Consider the following 24,244-nt stretch of genomic DNA (forward strand, 5'->3'; position numbering starts at 1 on the left):
TCGACTCATCCTGCTACACGCTCCCCACCAAAGCCGGCGGTGCCCTGCCCTGTAAGGATTTCCCACGAGACAAGTCACAAGTCGAGCTGTGATCGGTCGCAAACTGGCAAAGCGGAGACGCAGAAGGTCGTTGGCGCCGTGTGAACCGAGCCCAGAGCTCCTCGCCCAGCGAAACTCAAGATTGATGGCACCCAGTGCCAGGCTTGATTTACAGCCAGCTGAAGCCCTAGAGAATTAGGTTCTTGTCGGTCTTTCCACCTGCGGTGATCCGGGTCGATGAGCATGACAAGAGCAGGGACAACTGTGTGAAGTGGCTGGTCTCTAGACTGATTGGTCGGACAACGCGACTAACAAAGACTCCGTCCTAGTGTAAGGAAAACAAGAAGAGAGAGTTGGGCGACTCGACTCGATCCATGCCTCCATGCATCCATCCCGGATCCGGACTCCACAGAGACAATCGATTTGGGGTGGAAAGCAACCATAGACATACATCATCGCCACGCTTGCCCCTGCGGCCCTTCCACTTTTCCCCTCTGTGCCCCTGTCTCGACTCACCTGTTGCAACTGTCAACCTTTTTTTTCTTTTGCGTCACGCACGTTGGGTTTTACGTTGTCACTACTGTACCGTTTACTTACATACAGTTTCAACACTTGCTTTTTGGTCACTTGTTGACGAGTTCAAACTGAAACTACCAAGCGTGGTGCTGAAGATACAGAGAGACTCACAGGTCTGACAGATTGTATCACTTTCGCAGCTGTCATCCATCCAAACAATATTAATTCACCTTATTCTGGTCCGTGTTGCTTTATGGATCTAGGCCCTGGCCTTGGCTCGCTTGCATCACCACTACGCACGCCTCCCTCCCCCGCCGGCATTTCGCACGCTCTGAGGCGGGCCTTAGCACGTCGTGGGTACTGTACTGTAGGAGTCTGAGAACGCCTATGTTCATCCTCTTACAACTCTCACACGCTCCCTCTTTCTGCATCCTCGTTGTCTCTCCTCTTAACCCCTTACATATTTTCCCATCCCTCGTCCATCCGGGATTAACGTCCAGCATTGACCTGTCCCGCCCTGTGTGTGCGTGTCTTGTTACTTTCTGGCGGCATATTACTTTTTATCTCCATCTCCCCCCAAATTCTAAGGAGCCTGCCTTCGTCCTGTCCACCGGGGTTGCCTGCGCCTGGCCGTCATAATCCGAACCGCACCCTCTGCTGAGTTCTTCCGATTGTCTTGCATTCCTCAGCCTCACTAAAATTATTGGCGCATACGAGTGCAAATAACGCAGTCCCGACAGCACTATATAGCCGTGGATAACGATTACCCGACCGACTTCTCCTTGTACCTGTGCGACCAGGACGTCGCACCCCTACGGGCATCTTTCCTGCCCGCTCCCGAAAGGTGACTCTGCGGAACGGCAAAAGCGTCACTGGTATTTGTAGTATTGCAGCCAAATATCGATTTTGACTTTTTGTCGCAATGGCGGCTGCTTTTCGACCAGTGAATTCACCGCTGGCCATGACAGTTTCCCGAGAAGACGTCATGGGCCCATCGTCTGCAACTCCTCGACCCAACACAGCTCCTCAATCACACTCATCAAGACCCGCCGAAGATGGTACAACCCCTACGAGAGCTACATTTAACATGGCTAGTCAGAAGCCTCTTCCCTCGAGTCCATTTCCACAGGGAATCCAGGTACCCGAACAACCACTCAAACCAAAGATGCCTCGGCGTCACGACTCACGGCACTCAAACAAATCAGGCGATTCGGGGGATGTAGATATGGATGATTCCGATGAAGAGACTGGTACTGTCGACGACGGTGCTGGGTCTGACGATGAGAGTGTCGGCGCAGATGGGCCACGCTCTAGTAAGAAGAAGAAGTCGCAGCGCTTTTATTGCACAGACTACCCGCCTTGCAATCTGAGCTTTACACGCAGCGAGCACCTGGCCAGGCACATCAGGTCAGTAAATATTCAGATTTGGGCGATCTTCGTGGTGCTGACTGGTTACTTTAGAAAACACACAGGTGAAAGGCCGTTCCAATGTCACTGCTCACGCCGCTTTTCGAGACTCGACAATCTGAGACAACACGCACAGACGGTTCACGTTAACGAGAATATTCCCATGGATTCATTAGCGGCAACGGGCTCCCGATTTCAACGGCAAATGCGCCCAGACCGGGTAAGGCAAGCTGGCAACCGAGCAAGAGCATCGACAGGTGGCAGTGCAGGAGGCCCTCAGCGAGGGCATTCCAAGTCACTATCGACATCGAGTATTACTAGTGTTAGCTCAGTTGGCTCTGCTTATAGTGCCCAAGACGTTAGGCGGCGACCACCACCGTTGGTCATGGCTGATCCTCGCTCGCGGCTATCATTCGAATCTTACAGGAGTTCTATGGACGGCGGACTGCCGCAATACCGAGCCGTTTCACCAAGCGAATATGGAACCCCTACTTCGTCTACCTTTTCGACTGGACAGAGCAGCCCTCGATGGGGACCTGGCGTTTCGTCCCCAGCTACCTCACACTCACGATCTCATAGCATGTATACCACGGGCTCCCGTACACCGGGCCGCCGTTTGAGTGTTCCGTCAGGAAACAATCCATTCCAATCTCTTGGTACACTAGGACGGCCTATGATGCTTGGACCCAACCCTGGCCCTGCCAATGCTTCGAATGTGGGTGCTCCTCCGCCAACCAGTAACGGCATCCCTTCATCCCCTACTGCCGCGACTTCTCAGTGGCCTCGCAGAGAGTCGCTATCTGAAAGCGATTGGCGCCGAAGAACCTGGCATCCAGACAGCCGCAACATTAATGGAAATCCGAGTCAGCTAAGCTCCGTTGTGAATCAGTCCTCAGTCCGTCCGAACCCGCCACCCCCGATCGCGAATCCCTCCAACTCTCAGTCTTCATTCCGCCTACCTGGAATTGAGTCGTTCGATCCCCTCCCACCTCGTCCTCCTACTCCATCCAGGAGACAGCCTTCGCCAATGATGGTCGATGCCGAATCCCACGTGCGCGCTTCCTATCAACCACATCTTCCCGAGACCCCGATAGACGAGAGACGGAATCTGAACATGTACGACGCCAGTATCCAGCGTGGCCTCAATCGCCTTGACATCAATCATAATACGCCGCCTCGTGATAGTGCTGGTTCATGGGCCTCGGAGGCGAACAAGGCGGTTCAGGCTCAGGCAGAGCATGTGCGGCTCAATCCTCCCACGGTTCGCTTCGAGGAGCGGCCACCAGTATATCAGGGACCTAAGCCTACATCCGCGCCGCGATCTCTGCACCATCACACCATGTCGGCGCCTTCCATAACAACATCTAGAGAAAACAAACGGCGGGGCTGGTATCATGGACCCGTGCCTGTGCAAAGAGACGGCAGAATGCCACAGGAGCAGCAGGACCCGCGATTGGCCCATGTTGACAGAATGGTGCACCCTAACTTTACCGGTTTCAGTGGCTTCCCAGTAAAGGAAGCCCCGCCTCATCACCAATATCAACATCCGCAGCAACATATGGCCCCTCAGTCCCAGCAACCTCCCCAGCAACACCAGTACCAGCAGGTTCAGCACCCACAACACCCGCAGCATCCGCAGCAACAGCAACAGCAGCAACAAGGACGGCCGGGAAGTAACGGTTCCCTGGGACGACTGGAGGCCTTGGTTGCTGTTGCAACAAGCGAAGGTTCGACCGCCAAAGCGTACTGAGTTAGGGGCTGTTCTCTGGCTTCAGTATGACTGTTCGCACAGCAGTGACTTACCTGCGTCTCTTTAATCCGCACCTGTCGTTTCGAGATGACGATGACTTTTATGACTTTACGACCTATTTCCTTGAATTCAGTGCAACTTGACTTTATACCCGGAAGCGGAAAAGAAGCACGTTACGGGCATGAATTAGTTAAATGATACACGAGCATGATTTCTTTTATATTGGTTACACGACGAATTCCCCCACCTTGGAACCGACACCTTCCCTTTGGACACGACAACAGTTAGCACATCAGCTCGTCAGGTAGATTTAAGAGCCGACCTCTACTTGATCAGGGCGACTTGTCTGGACCTCGCGATTTTGTAGGGCAAACTGGTTTTGTTAGATTGGTTCCTACGACGATCGTTCTTTTTTTATGAGTTTTGATTACGGGTTTCTCGACTCATTTCTCCATCAAACCTGGTATGGTCTGCAATCGACGGACAACGACCTTGTGCATCGACATGGTACCCTGGGTAACATGACAATAAAGGGAATGTCAGACCAGTCCACCGATTCTGGACAAGCCTGGCCTGGTTCTTACCCTGACGATGACGGCACACTTACCCTCGTTGAGTACAGCTGCAATAAGTTGGACTCGATTCAGTCAGAGGGTGTCGCAAGACGTTATGGAGACGTTTTTCACTAGCGGGATTGGAGGATGGGCTTGAATTTGATACCCTATGACTACAGCGTTTCTATTGGCGTTTATCAAGATGATTGGCTTAGACTTGTTTCTCAGGATTATCACGACCTTTCCTTGTTATGGAGTAGTTGGTTTGGCAATGGAGTCTCGGCTCTGTTTACAGATTGATGAATAGGAGGCCCAGTTTTTGATAGTTATGATGATGTCTCATAGTTATGATAGTGTTGCCCAGGCGTGAAACTGGGTTGTAATGAAAGCTGAATTACGACTTATATATTTGAGCATGGTGACCAAGGTACCCTCCAATGGGTTCATGTCAATCGCTACCATAAATTGGTATGTCGATCAGTTTCCAAAATCGGTTTATTGTGGTGGTGCGGGTCTATGTTTCGGCGATAACCAATCTTTCTGATCTAGATTTGTGAAGGGGGACCTGTTGTCTGTATCCCTGAAAGAGCAAGTAGGCATATTTCGATGCGATAGTCGAAGACCACGGTTTTTAAATGCCATCAACATTGGACCCGGCATCTGTATAGTTACCTACCTACCTAGGCAATCTATCCTTTTGGGCAGACGACGACAGATTTGAGAGATAAATGTCGAACCCCGCAATTTGTATGGCGATAAAGTGGCTCTTGACAGTTGAGTCTCAGATTCTAGAGGTCATATTCGCTTAACAAAAAGCTCCGGGCCTGGGCCGGGTTGGGGTTAGAGTGACGTCGTCGATACATCATATACAGGCAGAATGTCGTCGGGTTTAACAATACCATGACAGATCACGTATAGTACAGTACTGTAAGTGAAATCCCAGTTGCTGATCGCTGCTCACATTAAACCCATCGCATCATTCGCACCTCATAACCCTACATTGCCTTCACCACTTCTTCCTCTCAAGAGCCATAAAGATGGAAGATAGTGCAGCTTCTGGCCGACTACGCCCTCTACTACCAGGCCCAACTCGTGATGATCCTCCTGGCTCAAAACCGCCCTTTAAACTGAACATTCCCAAACGAACTTCCGTTAAGACGGCCTGCCAAGCTTGTAGGCAGCGAAAGGCAAAGGTATACGGCAACATACCCATCACTAGTTGTGCAATCACTGACTGGGTTTTGGATAGTGCGATGGGCAGAGACCGAAATGCTCAGCTTGTAAGGCTGGTGGGCGCGACTGTCAATATGCGAGCCACCCTTTCGAAGCAGAGGCCTTGGCCTTGAAGAGAAAGCATGACGAACTACAGGAGCGTGTGACCAATCACGAGAGTCTATACTCATCTCTCAAGACTAATGAACCACACGAGACAGATGAGATTCTGCGTAGGATACGGGCTGGGCAAGATATCAGGGCCGTCACCGAAGACATGCCAGTAAGGAATTTGACCAAGCAGAACAATACCTCCACGGTATCGAAACAGCAGAAGAATCCTCTACTACGAAATGACAGTGCCAATACTTCGAACAGCGCCACTACATCCGGAAGCGCAAGTTCGTCAACTTTCTCTGCTGCTCGTGCCAGCATTGCTGGAACGCAGCAGCCCAGACTCACGGCCCCGTAAGTAGAAGATGAAGCTGCACGTTGCCTATAGTCGTATGCAGAAGATCTAAAACCATTTAGAACTGATCATCCCGGCTATATCTTTGAGGAGGCCTGGCGAGATACCCAACGAAGAGCTTCCGAAGACGTGTTCATCGATCTGCCAGGATATACACTGCCGCTTTCAAAATGGACAGACGCCTACCACGACGATAAGCTTCTAAGTCATTTGATGCTTCTGTTCTGGGCATGGGATACAGTGTGTAACCGCATCATCGATAGAACGATATTCGAGGAAGACCTTAAGAACCTCGACCCCACGACATTGGGCGCGCCTTCAGAACTCCGTTTCTGCTCGCCATTTCTTGTCAATGCTATTTTAGCCGTTAGCTGCGTATGTAGGCTATACGCGATCGACTTTGTGGCCTGATCTTTGACTAACCGTGAAATTGCAGCTGTACTCTACCAACTCCGCGACATTCAGCATACCAGGCGAACTCAGCACGAGAGGTCGTGTTTTCGCCCAAGAAGCTATACGATGTTTAAAGCTCGAAGATACACGTCCCTCGCTACCGGTTACGCAGGGTATGGCGCTTATGTATGTCTATGAAGGTGCTTTAGGCGATGGAGAAACATCACTTGAGTTTCATACTCTAATGCAGCAGCGGTATAAGGCGCTTCAGCTTGATGATATCCAGCGCTCGACGGATACGGCCATTGCGGGCTCGAGACAGCGTGCCGAAGCCCACGCTCTGTCTTGGATTCAATGGGGGTTCTACGTCTGGGATTGGTAAGTCGTACGCTCGCTGAGGGAGTCAACCAATCTGACACATATGATTAGGAAGCCAATGCATGGACTATGTCGTCGTCTTGTGATAAAGCGACCTAGGCGTGAAAAGACATGGCAAGAAGATGGGGCACCGCTCAACAGAAAGGAGAACCCCGAGTATTGGTGGTTTCCATATCCTGTGTCTGTGGCGCCTCAACGGTCACTAAAGCGCGAGATCTTTGACGCCGAATGTACTTTCACCGAGCTCACCGAGCAAGTGCTCGACTTCATCATCCCTATGGAACAAGGTGTTTCGCCTTCTCTTAACGCCGGACGAGCGCTCGAGCTCTACTCTTCACTAATGGAGTGGAAATTCTCATTGCCAGAACCCTTGAGAGCTGAGAACGCGGTCCTTCCCGCTGCTATTCTCTTACAGTAAGCATCCTTACGAAGCCGGGGGCTTCTTCGATACTGACCTTCATCCAGTCTCAGCGCGGATCTTGTAGCCATCAGCATTCTACAGCCATTCGACAGTGTTCCCAAAACAACCTTTGGTCCCTTTAACCCACGATCAATGACCTACGCCCATGCCACAAATGCCATGTCAACAATCTGGCACTTCCGCACTCTCTATACCCTCCGCAACGAACACTGGCTCATCCAAGCAAGTTCTGTCTGTGCTTTCCGCGTCCTCTTCGTCGTCGAAGAAAGCCCCATCCAACTCGAAACCTTCATTAAAGCCTGTCGCGCCCTTCTCGAACTCAACGAAGCCTTTCCCGTTGCCGAAAAGGTTCTGTACTCTATCGAGTCTGTTGTCAAAGAAAAGGGAATAAACTTGCCTTCGTATGCGAAGGAGTATATGCCCCATGGAGAGGGGGAAGGAGTTGCGGAGTTGACGGATATCAAGGTTAGAGATCATACAGTTATATCTGAGAAAGCCTCTGAGGCAACAGAGGATCGGTTTTCGTTGACGGGACTACTTTCAGCGTTGGCACCCAGTAAAGCAGAGGTGGATTAGATCTATGCACATCACGCATATATGAATGTTTTGTTCTTTTGGAGCTGTTTGAGTTAGATAAGTCACCGCGGCGACGCGCAGGACTGTACTATAGATAGACGAAAGGCAAGTTGAACTTTATGGCAACTTTGGAGACCATATCTGGAGACTACAATACAGAGTGAGTGATTGATTGACCTGTGTGAACAGAGGAGTATGTGACATTATCCTGAAGGTCCTCTCTTTGTTAAGAATAGTGAGACGGTTTGCGTGCTTAAAGAATATCAAGAATATATGCGAAGCGTCAAATCCACGAAAACCTCATCGCTATTTTCACCTGGAAACATCTTGTAGTCAATAACTCTGTAAATGCTTTCAGCTCATTATCATTGACATATGCAATAGCTATCATGAATACTCCAAGAATATCCTTCAGTAGCACATCATCCATACCTGCTGTCTCTTATTTTCCATATCCTGCTTGTCCTCCGTACTAGCCATCCCGTACGCCTCGTCACCCGTCTATCATAGCACATCATCGTCTTGTCCAGAAACGCCTGCAAAATATTATTTCCATCTCGTGCTTGCCAGTATTACATCTCCTGCTGCGCGGGAACGTGTCCCTCGACAGCGCTTAGCGCGCCGAGGTTCACTTCACCGAGACGCTCGCCCTGATCCTGGACGCCTGCCAGGAGGGCAACACACTCAATCACATCCTCTGGTTCCAGAAGATGAGACTTGGCCAGCGTGACCTTTGTGCTAGCGCCAACGGTGACTGTGAAGACGTGGTTGGCGTCAAGAACAGGGCCCGAAGCTGCGTTAAGACTGCGGAACATGTCCTCGTCGGTGAAATCATCTCCCATGCACAGCGCAAACTCGAGGTGGCCAGTGCCGGCGTTATCGTCGGCGGTGCCAGGGGTGTGGTACATAGTAATGAGGCGCTTCGCGATCTCTCCCTTGTTGATGAAGGTAGGGCGGACTTCGATGTTCGCCTTTCCGGGCATCACCTCCACATCCCACTTGGAAGCAACGGTCGACTCAAGCTCCTTATGGCATTCTCGCGACATGTGCAAGCCTTGCTCGGGATCGGCCAATCGGTAGTGCCATGTCAGGGCGCATCGCTTTCGCTCAATGAAGGAACCTATATCACGTCAGTATATCCTTGGTGATTAAATCATCGGGAAACAAACCTTGAACTCTATCGGTGTACTTCTGAAAGACTTGCATCACCTCAGCTTGCCATCCCATATCGAACTTCTCCGCCAGGTTCTCCCACTCATCTGAGCCAGGGTGCTTCATAAAGCTACCGTGCTCAGCTGAGAATCCAAGACGGGTGTTGTTGCCAAGGTGTTGCTTCAAGAATTCCTGGTCTCGTCCCGAAATGATCCAGACCGCATTCTTAGGATCAGCAGCCAACAGTTCGAGGGTATGGATGAGGCGCTCCGATGGCACGGCAGCACTGGGCTCGCGCACAATAGGTGTCAGGGTACCGTCGTAGTCGAACATGAATAGACGCTTGTTGGCGGAGCGGTATTGTGTGAGAAGAAGAGCACGGTCGAGGAGGGGCGTCGAGTTTGCTGAGCTGGTGTCGCCGAGGACATTATAGACCTTACGAATGAACTTGGTGATCCAGGATTGAACATTGTGCTCGGTAACGTGGCGATAAAGGCGGGACTGCATCTCCGAGCGCTTGTCATCAGACATGGTGAGAGCAGCATTGATCTTCTCAGCAACACCGCTAAGATCCCATGGGTTGATGTGAATGGCGTCGCTCAAACTGCTAGCGGTACCGCTGAATTCGGAGAGAATGAGGGGAGCATTTCCCTCTTTCTGGCAGATGATGTACTCCAAACTGGTAGTGTTCATACCGTCACGAACAGAGGTGATGAGACCAATATCACTGGCGCGAAGGAGGGCGAAGTACTCGTTCTGGCTGAGGTACTGGGGGTAGTGCTGGACAGGAGAGAAGCCCAGACTACCGTACATACCGTTGATGCGCATGACGAGCTCGTTGACGTGGGTTGCAACCTTTGTGTCGTCCTCCATATCCTCTTTCTCTGCCTCGACGCTGGTGGGTGAGGTGACCTGAATCAGGACCACTTTCTCGCGCCACTCGGGGTACATCTCGAGGAAGCGCTCAAAAGCCTGCAGTTTTTGAGCAACACCCCTGACACTGTCAAGACGGTCACGGCCGACAATGATCTTCTTGCCATGGTAGAGTTGGCGCAGGGCATTGCACTTTTCCGTGACAGCATCGGTCCAAGCAAAGTTCTCCACCTTGGTAGCATCAATACCAATGGGGAAGACTCCAACTTGGACGCGAGTTCCATAAGCATCGATTCCAAGAGTGTCAGATGGGAAGCCGAGGATTCGAGTACAGCAGCTCAGGAAGTGGCGAGAATAGCTGTAAGATTGGAATCCGATCAGGTTGGAGCCCAAAACACCCTCGAGAACCTCCTTGCGACGGGGCAGGCAGCGGAGGAACTCGCTACTGGGGAAGGGTGAATGCAGGAAGAACGAGATGTACATGTTAGGCACTCTCTGTCGCAACATGCTAGGAAGCAACATGAGGAAGTAATCGTGGATGATGACAATGTCGCCGGGCTTGTAAATCTCGATGATCTTGTTTGCAAACTTCTGATTCATGCGGTAGTAGTCGGCCCATTGGACACGCTCACGTCGGCCGTCGGTCGGCTCATGTTGCTTGTAGTGAAGAAGCGTGTAAAGATCATGCTCGGCATATCGTCGCCAGCGGGCCTGGTCCTTGAGAAGGATACCCTCGGAGGTGGCCTCAGACTCATCGGAGAGCCAGACTGGGTAGGTTCGGATAGTCTTGTTGTGGGACAAGCGGTACTCGAGGCGGTCCTGGTCCTCGCGAGGAACCCAGAGACCATCAATTGGGGGAGGAGTCGGTAGGCGCGTGTTACCATCAATGGGAACAGGTGCGGAGAGGGCGTTGAGAGAAGTGGCACCCAAAGTGTTTGGGGCGGGCGTGCCGGGTGAGGAAACGACGTCATCGGTGGGAGCGTCGATCTCGCCGGTCCACGCGACGACGGTGTGGTTCCATGGAGTAGCGTCAGAAGAGAGGTATGCGAAGGAGTCAAAGAGAGCGGATTGACCGCGACGAGATTTCAAGTCCTAGAAAGAAAGACAATAATTTAGCTGAGGTTCAATTTTCATGTGACAGAACGAATAGGGCGCGAGGGGAAGCGGCAGGGAGCTCGAGCTTTGGTTGGAGAAGAGGGGAAGCGAATGCAAGCTAAAGAGCCGACCCCAGTCCAGCGAGTTGATACGAGATGAGGATCCATGGATGTCTTAGGGAAGCGAAAGTGAAGCGGAATTAGTCTACATACCCAATCACCGCCTTTTCGATAGACAAAGGAGTGCGGTGTGTTGAAGGTGGCCGAGATAATGTTACCGCTGAGAGCCAAGTCGGGGTTGGCAGCTCGAATCTCGGACAAGGACTCGCGACGGCGCAAGGTAGGCTCGCCGCCAGTGTTATCGGTATTGGAAGCCATTTCGCTGATGATGATGTGATATGAGAGTAAGAGCTCGGTATAGGAAAGTCGTAGTACGAGGAGGGTTGTCAGCTGGCGTCTCCTTTAAAATTGTATTGTCGAAGGAAGGGGATCGCTGTCTCTCTCGCGCGGAGGGAGTTTGTTGTAGGTAATGCGCGCAGGTCTTCTTTGATCAATGTAATGCGGAAAGCAAAGAGGAAGAAGAGAAGAACGCTGAAGCTTAGCTATGTAAGCTACGCAGTGAGTAAAGAATGGTTGAGGGAGAGATGTGGAAGAGGAAGAAGAGAGGTTGTCGGAGGGATGGAGCGGGACAGAAGAGAGAGGAACGAGAGAAGGGGAGAGAACAGAAGTTTGATAAGGTAGGTCAGGTAGGTAGATAACAGTAACGGTGACGTTAGATGGTGGTTTTCCCCAGTTCACTCACTCAAACTAACTTAAGTTAACCTGAGAGAGAGCCTGGTTTAGTCTCAAATCGGTCCGGGCGGTTTCGGCGATTCATCGTCGTGTGTTGCTGAGACGAGGCCAGAACCAGAACCTCCCACTTGATGGTGGGGCACCCATGATGAAGGTCCAAGGTGCCTTGGAAGTGCGTCAGTCAGTATACACACCTGGTAGACTAACCGTTATGGGTCTCAACAAGTGCAATCAATATTCACGACATGATTTGACTGCTTGTGAATAATTATGATACAGATGAATATCATGACATAAACTCAGTTCAACTTTGAGAGTATCAAAGACTTATTCCACTCATATGATCTCTTTGTTTAAACTTTAGCATCACTTATCAAATCCTCAGCACACTTCTAGCTCACGGGACGGAGCAAAGTTGCTAAAGGCCCGACAACTGCCAAGATCCATCGACTTGAGCTGCCAACTTGAGAGAGCCCAAAATGTCGATGCCGATCAGGTACAGACGGACATTCAATGGCTAATCCAGAACCAGGTACAGTACCTAGCTTTCAACACGCACAACACCGTTACAGCAACGTACATCATCTTCAACATCCATTGGGACCTCTTCAACACCGCCAGATTCGGCATCACGGGACGACTTGGCGCAGGTGCATCTCACCATTTTATTCCCTCTCAGTCGAGACTTTTGCGATTAGCTACATCCTTTCTGCATCAGATCATAATGGTGAGGTGGCAAGAATTATATCTCTGGGGCCCTGCATGGTTTATTCCCATGTGACCGTGCCCATGAAATTGGGGAGAGGACAAAAATGGCGGGGGAGGGGCATCGTGAGATTTATTCGGCCGACATTGGCGTTGATTGCTTATTGAGTTTCTCCAGGACGTGGAGAAGTAGTAGGGGAAACTTACTCAGCTATTAGGGCTTACATTAATTGTTTATGAAACCATTATTCAGCCATGATGTCCTTTACTCAACGTCAGAGGTTAGCACTCTCCTGGCTGGATCATTGAGCATTTGGAGACTGGTGTTTCGTTATTTTGTCAATAGCGTCGAGCTAGGCGTTACAATGGCATCGGTTATTGTTCAAGTACCTGACCTAAAAGTTAAATCAGACGACATAAGAGTCTAGGGAAGGTGTAGAATATTGTCCTTAAAATTGTCAATCTCCAATGTCCCAGAGTCCTGGGTAATAAATCTTCAAGATCGACCAACTCTATTCATCATCGACAGTTCCACTTTCATGATGGATAAGATGCAATGCCATTCTCACAGTCGCAGTCCACCTAGTATCCACCACAAGGCACCAAGAATAAACAAGCACCTCACCACGGCACGGCACAGGCACCAGCTAAAGATAGTCCAGTACAGTACAGTAGGTAACGTAAAAGAATGGGAAGCGAGTCAACGGTCAACACACCCAAATGAGTTGTTCAAAAGACGGTGAGTCGAGACTTTGTCTTGAACGGAGATGCACTCCCGAGATACTACCTTGCAGAATCATGTATGTAGAAGTCATGTCTATGGAGATCTTGTCTACTATTCAACAAAACACAGGATATAAAACAACGCGTTGCCCAATTTTGTGTCCAAGCTTCTGGGTTTCTGATGTTTCTTTGGTGAAATATGACGCTGCATTTACAGCATCCCACTTTCACTAAAACTAAAAGGTGGTGCGCATTTCCTCCAACATTAGCCGCTTCAACAAACCCGCATCCGGGGCTAATCCCCCGGGAGCTGTAGCACCCCTCCCCCGCCGTTTTATTGACACAGGGTAATCCAGTCACTGGAAAGAAAATACACACGCGCCATTCACGGGCCGGGCCATTGACTTTTCATCCATATCATGCCTTCTTCATTGCATTCTTTGTATGAACCATCCACCGCCAAACGTGGCCGCACGTTCCCGGCAGTTGATGTGCTCTATTCGGACGTTTCTACCGAACTTATGTTTCTGTGAGTATCCGATGCACATGGGTGACCTCTCTGGAAAAGTGTGGTTGGTTACCCTTTCTGCATGCTGTCTGTACAATCTTCGATGGTGGCTTGCATCAACCACGGACCTGTGAGCCATTTTACAAAGACCATCAATCTTCCCTTCTTTTCCCCCCTTTCTATCATGTTCTATCGCTGCCTGATATCAAAAGATATATCCACATTGTCTTGCTTATAGACACGCAATCTCCTCGTAAGGTCCATGCGATCCTATCATGGAGCTTCCGAATATGGCATGTCTGAGATTTTGTTCTATGTCTCACTCTTCCGACATGTTCGTCCTCTACGCCTTGGCCGATCGTGTGGTGTATCAAAGACCTGCCATTGGAGGTTGACAAGAGTTTCCAAGAGGTTCGAGACTGTCTGGAACGTCCTGAAGATTCGACATCCCGGCCCGGCAACCCCGTTACAAGTGCCTGATACTGACACGCGCAGCAAAGAAACAACACATTAGGCATTCCTGATCTGAATGTTTGCCCAAATTGTCAAATATGCCTCTTCTTTATTCTGCCTCTCATCCATATTATGATCCTCTTCAGCTCCAAGCTTTGGATTAACCCCTCTGTGGGGTTCCTGGAGCTCAATGACTACCGTCATCCCGCTACGGATGCCCTATCACGATCCAATCATGTGCCTCATATTAATATCGAATGGAGCCTCTAGTTTAAATCGCCCAGGAACCTTGATGTGACGGATGGTCCAGACTCAACAATCGTGATCTGTCAATCGTGAGACCCATTGCGGTCTCCATAGAGGACCAAAAGCTCCAGCCGCATGACGCAACTTTGAGAGAAATTCCAGGACAATCACTTGAAGGGGATCCATTGAAGCTGTACTTTTGGTCTTGAATTTCAAATATTTTAACTGCCCCGCGTATGAGATAGAGGCACGTGAAAGTCATAGAACCCAATAAATCTGGTCCGAATATTTGCGATAGGCTTACAGCCGTAAAAACACCTCAAATGACGACAGACAAGTGCTCAGTCCATTAAAGTGAAGATGAGGAAATGAGTGGAAAGGGTTGCAGAATATTCCTATTCCCATACTAATCCTCTATCCTAAAAAAGTATACCAAAAAAAACTTCCTTAACCCCAAATGTCCCATGCCCACCGCCCAAATAGGTCATTATCATGAACGCCAGATATATGTTGTTGAGAGATGATTGTCCTCATACTTGAGCTCGAGCTCCAAGCATAGTCAAGATGCAGACCATCACTGGTCCTCAGCTGGAGCACCCATCCCCGAGAAGGGACACACTCCTCCACCCGACGCACCATTGGGATGCGGGATTCTTGATGGAGGCGCTTGCTCTGAAGCTTCATCGTCAGAACCAGAACCGCTAGCATCACCAATAACGCGCTTTCCGTGTAGGTAACCTTCACGCTCGATCTCGATATCAGAGTCTCCAACCTCGAACTCGGAACCGTCCTTGACGTGCCATTTGGCCATGAGGTCGTTCTGGATCCAGATGACCTTGTTCAAAGCCTTTACGAGGGCTGTCTTGCGCTGGATATGTAGGCGAGGATGCGAGAGGATAGCTTCTGTCATGATATCTTGAATGAAGCCAAGGCAGACGCCGAGATGGACGTATTCGATGTGAAGAGGGTGCTTGCGACCAAGACCGACATGCATCATTCTGTTCTTGTTAGCCAATGTTAATCTATTTGGGGGAGGAAGCGACGTACCCAACTTTGTCAAGATACTCCCAAAACTCCATCTTGCTAGGATCCGAGCACAGCTTCATCAGGTAAGCGCGCAGAAACATCTTTCTGTGCAGAATCTGGGGGCTGTTCTCGTCCGGTATCTCATCGAGAGGACCTTCGAAGGAGGTACTACGTGTGGTGAAAGCACGGGCGGTAATGTCATATTGGAGGAGTTTCTTGTAGACGATGTTGACGACGGCGGGGATAAGAGCCTTGACGTATTTTGCGCCGGTAATGAGAGCTTCGATATCGCCTGGAGACATATGGTGTTAGTTTTACTGCAGTTTGACCTTGCGCTTGACGATACTGGGATATTCGTTGGTGGCACGTACGGCTTGAGAAGTCGAGGAAGGAGTGAAGGTATTGAACGCGAGCTTCGAGGTTGGTGTAGAGATCCTCGCGATCGATGTGCTTCATAGGTCGTGAATTCATCTTGGCTATGGTGCTGTGATTTTGTGTAGTTGGAGTCCGGTTGATTCAAGCTGCTGGTGAGCTTTTCGCAATGGTATTTGCGACTCTGGGATGGTGATCCTGCTTAGATCAAGTCGCTGGTCGAGACTGGTGTTGTTCGTTGGGGCAAAGCCGAGGTCACTGATTGTTAACAAAGCTCAGGTTTATCGCGTGATTAAAGGCAATATTCGAATTTCGATGAATTCCGGTAAAAGGTCAATAAGCAGATCAAGTATACATGTAAGTCAAGAAACGAGATGGCAGCCCGGCCATGGTATTTATTCGCTTTCCCCTTGTACCCCTCAGTCCCTTGTCCATGACAGCTTTTTCATATTTCCCTCTCACCATACGCGTTCTCATGACATGAGAGGCCTTTCCCCGAGTCTCGCCTTGCTCCGCTGTGTTTTGTATTGGTAGCTGAAGTGAACGATCACGCCAGGTCGATAAATCAGCCCATGGGCTGATGGTGGGGCCTTTCCAGGGTCCGTGATGTCGTTGGGGAGGGAGTTGTCAGCCGGACGCACCCGAGAAGAGATGAGATGAAGAATCACTGTATTAGAATACTGTATCTGTTTGACCAATAGGTAAGGAGCATGACAGTTAATGGTAGTGTATTATCATGTCTAGGTAAGGTCTAACATGAATGTGAATGTCTAGCAAGCAATGTTGTCTCTAGTTTGACAGTTACAAGTGGATATCCATGGATCGGTAACGGCGGTTTGCGGGGGTGATCATTGGTGACCCTGGTTTACAAAAGGAAATCCGTCTACTGTGATTGGTGCATCCTTTCTCTTCATCCTTCGGTTGCAAACGGCGGATTGCGACACTCATCCTGAAGCATGACAACTATGCAAGACAATCCCATCTTTCAGACAATCGTTCGAGATCTACGCGATGAGACTGTTTCAGGATTAAGTCGTATCCCGCGTGTATCGATCGTGAGCCAGGGAGTAGAATCCTTGATACTCGCCTGAAGACAAAAATGAATACGATCCATATCTTCATAGTATACAACTCAATTTTTGCACATTGTTGTATTAACTAGTTTGTGAACCACCCATCTTTAAATAGTGAATTTCAAAATATAGCATCATTTTCTATTCAATCAAGCCAACATCATTCTTTGAGACTTGTGTGTGACGGAAGCTAACCCTTGCTTTGAAAAGAAAACGTCACATTTGGAGCAAGCTAACATCACTTTTCAACATAGCACAGCAAAATTGGTTGTAAGATTAGGGCTACGAGCACTGAAAATGAATTAGCTTAGACTACCTATGTGACATCTCATTTAATTAACCAGTATCCAAACCTCAGACATTTTTATCATACGAACTCTAACCATGATTTGGCTTTAGGGTAGGCGATTCGTGACTGAGGCCTGAGGCACACCGGTAGCCGAAAATTACCCACAACCCCCAAGACATTTCCCAATTCCTCTTCGGCTCAACCTCCTCCAACAACCGGGCTTCCGCCGACAATCAGCCATCGCGAAAGGCCGTGACCATTCAGATCCGATCCAGACCAGTCCACTCCGGCGCCGTCTTCAAGGGTCCCGCTCCGCTTACTCTAGTTCCGCCCACCGAGTTGAGCTCCGAGCTCCGCCGCCGCCTTTACAGGCTCAGGCCCGGCGCAGTCTGATTTGACTGCTTTCTCCAACATGTCGGATTCACCTCCACCATCGCCATCCTCGCACGCGACGGCTCATGCATATGCAAGTAATGGGCTTGAAATGCTGCAGGCTGCCAGCGATGCGGCCCATGCTATCATCAACAGTCCCCAGGGCCTGCAGCATGCCGCCCTAGCTGCCGCTGAGGTTGTCGGCCATCAGCAGCAGCATCAACCCATGGATCAATCGCCCCAAGAAGGGCTCCCTCACGCGTCCGATTTGTCGACACAGCTTATGCCTGGAAATGGAGCTGTTCTGCGTGATCCTACCATCAACCCCAAGCTGACTCGCCTACGACGTGCATGTGATATGTGCAGCATGCGCAAGGTCAAGTGCGACGACAGTAACATTCCCTGCCGACCTTGTCGAGAACTTGGTGTAGATTGCACCTTTAATCGAGAGACGAAACGTCGAGGACCACCCAACAAGCACGCCGAGGCAGCGAAAGCTGCTAAGCGTACGCGGGCGGATATCCCAGCTGCTGCGGCGGCGGCAGCAGTGTTTGAGTCATTGTCTCCTTCACCTCAGACCGCGGCTAAGACGTTGATGAACATCTCGACTGAGGGTGTTCTCGATGCCGAGTCCATTGCGCCTATGCCAGTCTTGGAACTTCTCGTTGACGACTTCTTCACCTACATTCATCCACTTGCGCCCTTCCCCCATGAGCCAACGTTCCGCCAGTCGTTCGCAAACCGCGAGGACCGCACCAAGCCCGAGTTTCTTGGTCTGCTCGCAAGTATGATCTGTTCCCTTGTTGCGTCCTTTCCCCGCAGCGCGAGAGAGCACCTCAAAGCACAGCACAGCACCCACCTATTTCCACGAGCTATCGTCATGGTTGAAAAATGCCGTGAGATTGCCTTGTTAACACGTGGGAGCAAATGGCAGCTCAAACAACCCAAAACCCTTGATGATGCTGCGACCAGCTATTTCTTGGGACTGGCGTCGGGGTATACTCACCAGTGGAACGCCTCCGGCCAGTTCATGGCTGAGACCCTGACCCTCCTTCGCGAGCTGGGTTTCAATCGGCCTAAGCACCCTGGTGATCTACCAACCTTTGGTAACGACAACTGCTCACCGGATCCTCTTCCATTCAACCATGTCAAGGATCAGATTGGAAAGCGCATTTTCTACTGCCTACTCCTCGGCATTCGGTATGTATATAATGCAATCTATGTCATGAGTTCCATCTAACGTCTTCAGGTCCTTCGCGCAGCTTGGTGCATCGTCTGCGGACATGGTCATTGCACCATCTACACCCAGTCTTCCCTACCCTGCTTATCCTGAAAACGTTGATGACATTTGCGTTCTTGCCAATGAAGTCATCCACCAACAAGACGGTAGTGTTACCCTCCTGACTGGATTTCGCTTCGCGATCGATATTTACACTACCATGAACGGTATTGTTAGTCTCGAACTCGCTTATGGTATGAGCACCCTGCCTTGGGCGGACCAGCGAATTCTTCTTCGCGATGGTTTACTTGCAGCCAAGAGTATCACCGATAATCTGCCACCCGAGCTTCAGCTTGGCGACCACGGCGTCGAGGCCAACCCACTAGCTAGCTTCGACGATTCTGGCATGCAATATGCGCCTCCTGCTTGGCCTAACAGCCAGCCAGCCCATGATCTGCGCAATGTGATCAAGAACCAACCCGCCCGACGTCGCCATCTGCAGTATGAGATCCAAAAGGCCAACATCTTTGTCTCACAACTTGCCACTCGTTCTTATTTCGTGGAATTATATTTCGACCTCCGTGATGTTCACCTACAGGAGCAGCAGCAGGATACCAACCCCATCGAGGGTCAGTCGGAGGAAGAAAAGGCGGCCCAGGATGCCGACGAGAAGGAAATCCACGATTTCATGTCAGCAGAGCGTGAACTGATTGTGCAGAATCTGCTCACAGTTCTGGGATCTATCTCACAGCGAAACATGGAACCCAACGGCGGATCCCTCATCAACAAAATTCGCCAAGTAGCGTCAACACTCCTCAACGACGCACCAGAGAGAAAGGGGCCTTTCGCAGTCAAATCAGAAGAAGCCTTGTCACAGTTGATCAACATTCTAGTGAAGCTTGAGAAGACAGGTGCCGGCAGCGGAGGAGGCATGGATGCACAGGATCTATCACAGATGACGTCTCAGGATGAGGAAGAGGAACTCCGACACTGGGCGGATCTTCGCGATTATCAGCTACGATTCGCAGCGAATGGAGGTTTCGCTGGGAACCTATAATGAAGAGCCGGACGGAGCGTGGCGTTTGTGGCATGTTGGACGATAACGATATGAGATCACTATCGAGCATGATGAAAAAGAATTGATGCTAATGAGAGGCAGTGGTTCTGTATGATACCAAGAGATTGGCGTGGCGCTTGTCAACTATAGTATAGGTGCAGGACGAAAAGTCTCATAGATTGTAATTCTAGGGTCTCCATTTTGCAAAAGAGCTAGAGGTCTAATAAAGATGCCGGGAGCCCGCGCAAGCTATTCAGTCCCATCATGTGTTCTTCCTCATATTTTGGTCGTGACTATTGACCAAGCGCTTTGCCCAGTCTTTGGCGCCAGGTTATGATATCATGGCTTGGCGGCACAGTTGGCTCCATCGCGCGTACGTACTCTCCTCGCCCTCCGCATCACCATATCGGCATCCAACATGCGCTCAGATGGGAATATGGCTATTCGCATTCTCCCTCTGCTTTCGATAATACCTCATCTCATAAATCGACCACGCAAAAAGAACATAGCTGATGAGCCTGTTTCTCGGTTAGGACTACTTTACTCAAAGAAACAGTCTATACGTACGCTAGTATCACCAACATAGCAATCATTATTGCCTCTGAGGTCCTGCTCCAGACAACATAGTTCTGAATGTGGTAAATGAGAATCGCAAAGCCCGCCGTAGCGCCGAGCGCAATGATGAGCTCTACAGCTGCGTTGACGACACCAGGGACATGGGACATTGAGTGCGTTGCGCGGCGCGCAGAGATGTTCATCACGACAGCCCAAAGAAGCGCAACACATGCCTATGAGATGTCAGTTTTACAACTTAAGATAAGAGAATGGAACGAGAAACATACCACTGGAAGACTGGCCCATAGCCGCCAGGAGCATTCATGCCCGATGGGCGCATTATTGGGACATGTCGATGATCTAATGGACCACCAGATACCGAGAATAATAATGATCACCGGAATAACAATGTTGAATGATCGCGCCGTCGTAACAGCCCAATTCTGGCGAGGAGTGTGTCGGTAAATTGGTTGCTGAGGTGGGTAGCCTGGCGCGTATGTAGGCGGCGCATTGTATTGATACTGCGGAGGATATTGCTGTTGTTGATGAGGCGGATATTGCTGATATCCATATTGCTCTTGATTGCCGTAATATTCTTGATGCCCAGCCATTTTGAGAGGATGCTGTTTTGATATGTCTGAGTTGGTCTGGAAGGAGGATGGAGAGATAATATTAAAGTTGCACGAGTGACGTTGCAGATTAACAGGGTCGGGCGTCAGGTGTTGATTGCTTGTGCTTGGATCGGTTACCGGCACTTCTGAGTTAATGCGCTGCACTGGGCTGTTAGAGTGGGGGTGGAGTAACGGGAACTTTAAAAGTTTAAATACGAAATGCGAATAATGTTAACCAACAATTCGAGATCAACGCCCATTGCACTTATCAATATACATTTTATATGTATGGTTAGAGGAAGTCTCGAGAAGAAAAAGATATCATAATGCCCAATTCTGATCACGAGAGCCAAGCCAAGCCAGCCAAGCAATGCTTTGCCGCCGTTCCTTTCTTCAATCCCGTCTACTCCAATCAGACCCTTGTCTATTCTCAAGCGCCCATTCATCGTAGGCTTGGGGTCTCTCGGCATCCTTCCTCCACAACAAGTACTTCTTGGAGATAAAGGGGAGACGCTTCGTAACTTGGTATGTCGCAAATTGACTTTTTGGATTGTCAAACACTTGGTCCAGCTCTTCGAGAGTAAGCTGTTTTGTCTCTTCAACAAAGAAGAATATGAGAACGAAGGCGACAATGTTGAGGCCGGCGAAAAAGCCCAGTGTTCCAGCCATCTTGAAAACCACATTGATACGGGGCAGGAGGATAGTTAGGAGGCCCGCGAAAAAGAGGTTGATAGAGATTGCGATTGATGCCCCCTAAAAGTCTAATGTCAGTATCTTCTCATCAAGTGGGTATTAGTATGGCATACTGCTTCTCGATTCTTTAGAGGGAAGCTACACATGTCAGCGGTGAATAGAGATACAAAAGATCTGTGACCAACCTCTCAGAAGCTAGAGTGAATGGAATCGGTCCCAAGCCTGGACTATAAACAGCAGCAAACACTACAATATGTCAGCCTGCAGTTTTACCAACGATGGGATGTTGCTTACGATATATGAAGATGATGCCAGCGATTGAAGCTGGGGTGTTTGCTTTTGGGTCTCCAGCAGGATCCTGTGGCCCTATAGCATATGCCACTGCCGCTGCCATAAGGAATAGACTCATTACAGGCAGCGTCGACAGCAGCCAGCGACGTCGTCCGATGATGTCGATGGACCTATCATGTGTTTAGCGGTATGAATCGATCAATCATTGCAAAAAGGTGCCGACCTCATGGCTAGCAATCCAAAGAAGAAGTTGACACAACCTAGCTTGATCAGTCACTGTTGCCGTCGAATGGCGGCAAGATACGCACCAAAGCCAAAGCTGTAGCCCATACTTGTTTTGACACCGTAGTTGCTAAAGATTCCGTCTGGAAGACTGTTAATAGTGGCCAAGGAGAAGTAGAGAATATGGCATACTCGAGTAGAATGCGAACACATTGACTGCAAACAATTGTCAGCTTCATCAATGAGGGCCAAAACGAGATCTTACTTCCGCATAGCTGCTGTGCGAGAGCAACAGTACTGCTGCTCCATAGGGCATTTCTAAGTCGTCGACTTGTAAACAAAGGCTTGAACTGATCTGCTGAGAGCTGTAAGACAACCTGGATGAGGGATGAATATGTTAATCCAGATTTTGACACTTTGTTGTTGTTGGGACCATCTGGATTCGGACTGTCATGGTGCTCGGGGTATCTAGAGTCCCCATTACGGGCCTTGTGAGGCTCCGTTCGAAGAACATGACCCTCCTCATTTTGAGTGGACCACCATATTAGGAAGAGATCACGGGTGGCTTGGAGCTACGGGGGAATTAGCAGTAGAAGGGGCTGTGGTGACGAGGCTGGACTTGCTCTTGTTTTTCGGACTTGCAGCAGAATGTCGAATGCGCGGCTGAGATTGTAATTGGGCGTACCAGGTCGCATGTAGAATCGAGGACTTTCGTAACAATAGCAGACAGCAATGAGGAGTAACAGAGACGGAATAGCGGGCGCCGCAGCTATCCACTGTAATGCGTGGTATCTGCCACCGTGCACGTTGACCTCTGTGTTTGGGTCCCCTTCCAGAGTGGTGGTTCCAGCGGCAATTATGAAGTTGACGACGAATCCAATCATGATGCCGCATGCGACCCTGAAACATAACATCAGCTATGAGAAAGCCAAATGAGCGAAAAAAAGAAACTTACCAAAGCTGCCACGCAAGTATCGTCGAGCCTCTCCAGTATCCAACAGCTGTCTCGGAAGCAAGGATAGGAGCGCTGACTGCCTTGATGCCCATGGCTATTGCATGTCAGTAGTTTGCATATGAAGATCAAATACTTTACCCACCTACTCCACCAACAACTCTAGCACCAAGTACCTGCTGCCATGTCTCAGCAAAGCCGGAGCCTATTGAGCTGGCGATGATGAGTACAGCTGAGAGGCCTAGAGCTCCTCGCCGTCCGAGGCAGTAATTGACAGGAAGCGATAGTGCAGCACCGGGGAATGCAGCAGTGAGGAATGGTATCGCATTCATAGCCCCGAGTTGCCACTCCGCAGTATCCCCAGTCCTACCTTCATGACCATCACCGTCCCTGATATCGATGCCGATGGTCTCAACGAAAAGGCTCATAGCATTGATTGAGGACTGAACATGACCCTGAAGAAATGCAGCGAGTGATACAGTACAGATGATGCTGAGCATGCCGCGTTGACTAAAGAGTCTTTCTCGTTCTGCTACGAGGCTGTCTTTCTCATACTGTTCGAGATTGACGACGGGGGTAGGGTTCTCGATGAGTCCTTTGGACAAGCGGTAGTAATAGTTCCCATTCTTGGAGACCTCAGCTGCTCGCTCAACCTCGCTACGTTCAAGAAATGGAAGCTCGCTACAGAGAGTATCGATTGCTTTCCGGAGGACAGGTTCTGATACGCCAGCTAGAAGATATTAGCATAGGAAGCGCGAGGTAAGCAGTGACTTGATGATGCCATAGGCTCTACATACCCAATGAATTACCGAACTCGTCACGCTCATGGATCTGCCTTTCAAGAAATGCCTTAATTCGCTGTCCAAGACCGGGCTCTTGGGTTGATCGTTCGTCGCTTTCAGACATTTTGTGATGGAAGGGGCGACCGCATTAGGTCGTTGAGACGTGATGTATTGAGAAGGAGCGTTCCTGACCCCGACAAATAAAGGGAACCAAGAAGAAACGGAAGCCGAACATCCTCGGAGCCTTGTTGCTACTCTGATTGCAACTTCAGGACTTCTGCATAATGGCTGAAACGACCAACATGGCCTCGGACAAGGGCTATGCAGGACAAACAAGGCAGAATCACGAAGTTCTGTGCAACGTCCTGCTGTGTGCGAACCACAGTAAGCACTGCGAACCATCACTATACGTATCACAACAACATCGCAACGACATTATAGAATCAGTGGAAAACCCAGCGGGTCAAAT

The 24,244-nt window shown here is 49.9% G+C and overlaps 8 protein-coding genes across 8 annotated transcripts; 4 read left to right on the top strand and 4 right to left on the bottom strand.

The window, feature by feature from the left end:
• Positions 1-838: 838 nt before the first annotated feature.
• On the top strand, positions 839-1,336 carry B0J16DRAFT_62477 (uncharacterized protein). The gene has a single exon (XM_046134192.1). It carries the CDS (start codon positions 943-945, stop codon positions 1,192-1,194), a length of 252 nt encoding a protein of 83 aa, XP_045986468.1. The 5' UTR covers positions 839-942; the 3' UTR covers positions 1,195-1,336.
• B0J16DRAFT_62490 (uncharacterized protein) lies at positions 1,337-3,920 on the top strand. Its single transcript, XM_046134193.1, has 2 exons — positions 1,337-1,962; positions 2,017-3,920. Exons 1-2 carry the CDS (start codon positions 1,478-1,480, stop codon positions 3,710-3,712), a joined length of 2,181 nt encoding a protein of 726 aa, XP_045986469.1. The 5' UTR covers positions 1,337-1,477; the 3' UTR covers positions 3,713-3,920.
• A 1,225-nt stretch (positions 3,921-5,145) lies between these two features.
• B0J16DRAFT_62594 (uncharacterized protein) lies at positions 5,146-7,877 on the top strand. The gene is made up of 6 exons (XM_046134195.1): positions 5,146-5,459; positions 5,516-5,946; positions 6,010-6,322; positions 6,384-6,718; positions 6,770-7,132; positions 7,184-7,877. The coding sequence occupies exons 1-6, from the start codon at positions 5,304-5,306 to the stop codon at positions 7,713-7,715; spliced, it is 2,130 nt and encodes a 709-aa protein (XP_045986470.1). The 5' UTR covers positions 5,146-5,303; the 3' UTR covers positions 7,716-7,877.
• A 1-nt stretch (position 7,878) lies between these two features.
• On the bottom strand, positions 7,879-11,302 carry B0J16DRAFT_62530 (glycosyltransferase family 20-domain-containing protein). The gene is made up of 3 exons (XM_046134194.1): positions 11,048-11,302; positions 8,885-10,832; positions 7,879-8,835 (listed from the first exon to the last, which is right to left on the bottom strand). Exons 1-3 carry the CDS (start codon positions 11,210-11,212, stop codon positions 8,288-8,290), a joined length of 2,661 nt encoding a protein of 886 aa, XP_045986471.1. The 5' UTR covers positions 11,213-11,302; the 3' UTR covers positions 7,879-8,287.
• Positions 11,303-14,835: 3,533 nt separating this feature from the next.
• Positions 14,836-15,758, bottom strand: B0J16DRAFT_316247 (Protoglobin-domain-containing protein; the record flags this gene model as incomplete). Its single annotated transcript, XM_046125303.1, has 3 exons — positions 14,836-15,259; positions 15,309-15,579; positions 15,659-15,758. The coding sequence occupies 3 exons, from the start codon at positions 15,756-15,758 to the stop codon at positions 14,836-14,838; spliced, it is 795 nt and encodes a 264-aa protein (XP_045986472.1).
• Positions 15,759-17,053: 1,295 nt separating this feature from the next.
• B0J16DRAFT_300068 (uncharacterized protein) lies at positions 17,054-19,834 on the top strand. Its single transcript, XM_046124552.1, has 2 exons — positions 17,054-18,593; positions 18,643-19,834. Exons 1-2 carry the CDS (start codon positions 17,434-17,436, stop codon positions 19,667-19,669), a joined length of 2,187 nt encoding a protein of 728 aa, XP_045986473.1. The 5' UTR covers positions 17,054-17,433; the 3' UTR covers positions 19,670-19,834.
• A 3-nt stretch (positions 19,835-19,837) lies between these two features.
• Positions 19,838-20,912, bottom strand: B0J16DRAFT_333331 (uncharacterized protein). The gene is made up of 2 exons (XM_046126813.1): positions 20,512-20,912; positions 19,838-20,457 (listed from the first exon to the last, which is right to left on the bottom strand). Exons 1-2 carry the CDS (start codon positions 20,833-20,835, stop codon positions 20,227-20,229), a joined length of 555 nt encoding a protein of 184 aa, XP_045986474.1. The 5' UTR covers positions 20,836-20,912; the 3' UTR covers positions 19,838-20,226.
• Positions 20,913-21,228: 316 nt separating this feature from the next.
• On the bottom strand, positions 21,229-23,899 carry B0J16DRAFT_361048 (uncharacterized protein; the record flags this gene model as incomplete). Its single annotated transcript, XM_046129729.1, has 12 exons — positions 21,229-21,588; positions 21,642-21,666; positions 21,714-21,774; positions 21,823-21,989; positions 22,043-22,079; positions 22,128-22,184; positions 22,234-22,257; positions 22,307-22,613; positions 22,665-22,941; positions 22,997-23,090; positions 23,139-23,723; positions 23,791-23,899. 12 exons carry the CDS (start codon positions 23,897-23,899, stop codon positions 21,229-21,231), a joined length of 2,103 nt encoding a protein of 700 aa, XP_045986475.1.
• Positions 23,900-24,244: the final 345 nt, after the last annotated feature.

The sequence above is a fragment of the Fusarium flagelliforme genome, assembly GCF_020744385.1.
Source record: "Fusarium flagelliforme strain FIESC 12 MPI-CAGE-AA-0113 chromosome Unknown B0J16scaffold_2, whole genome shotgun sequence".
NCBI lineage: Eukaryota > Fungi > Ascomycota > Sordariomycetes > Hypocreales > Nectriaceae > Fusarium > Fusarium flagelliforme.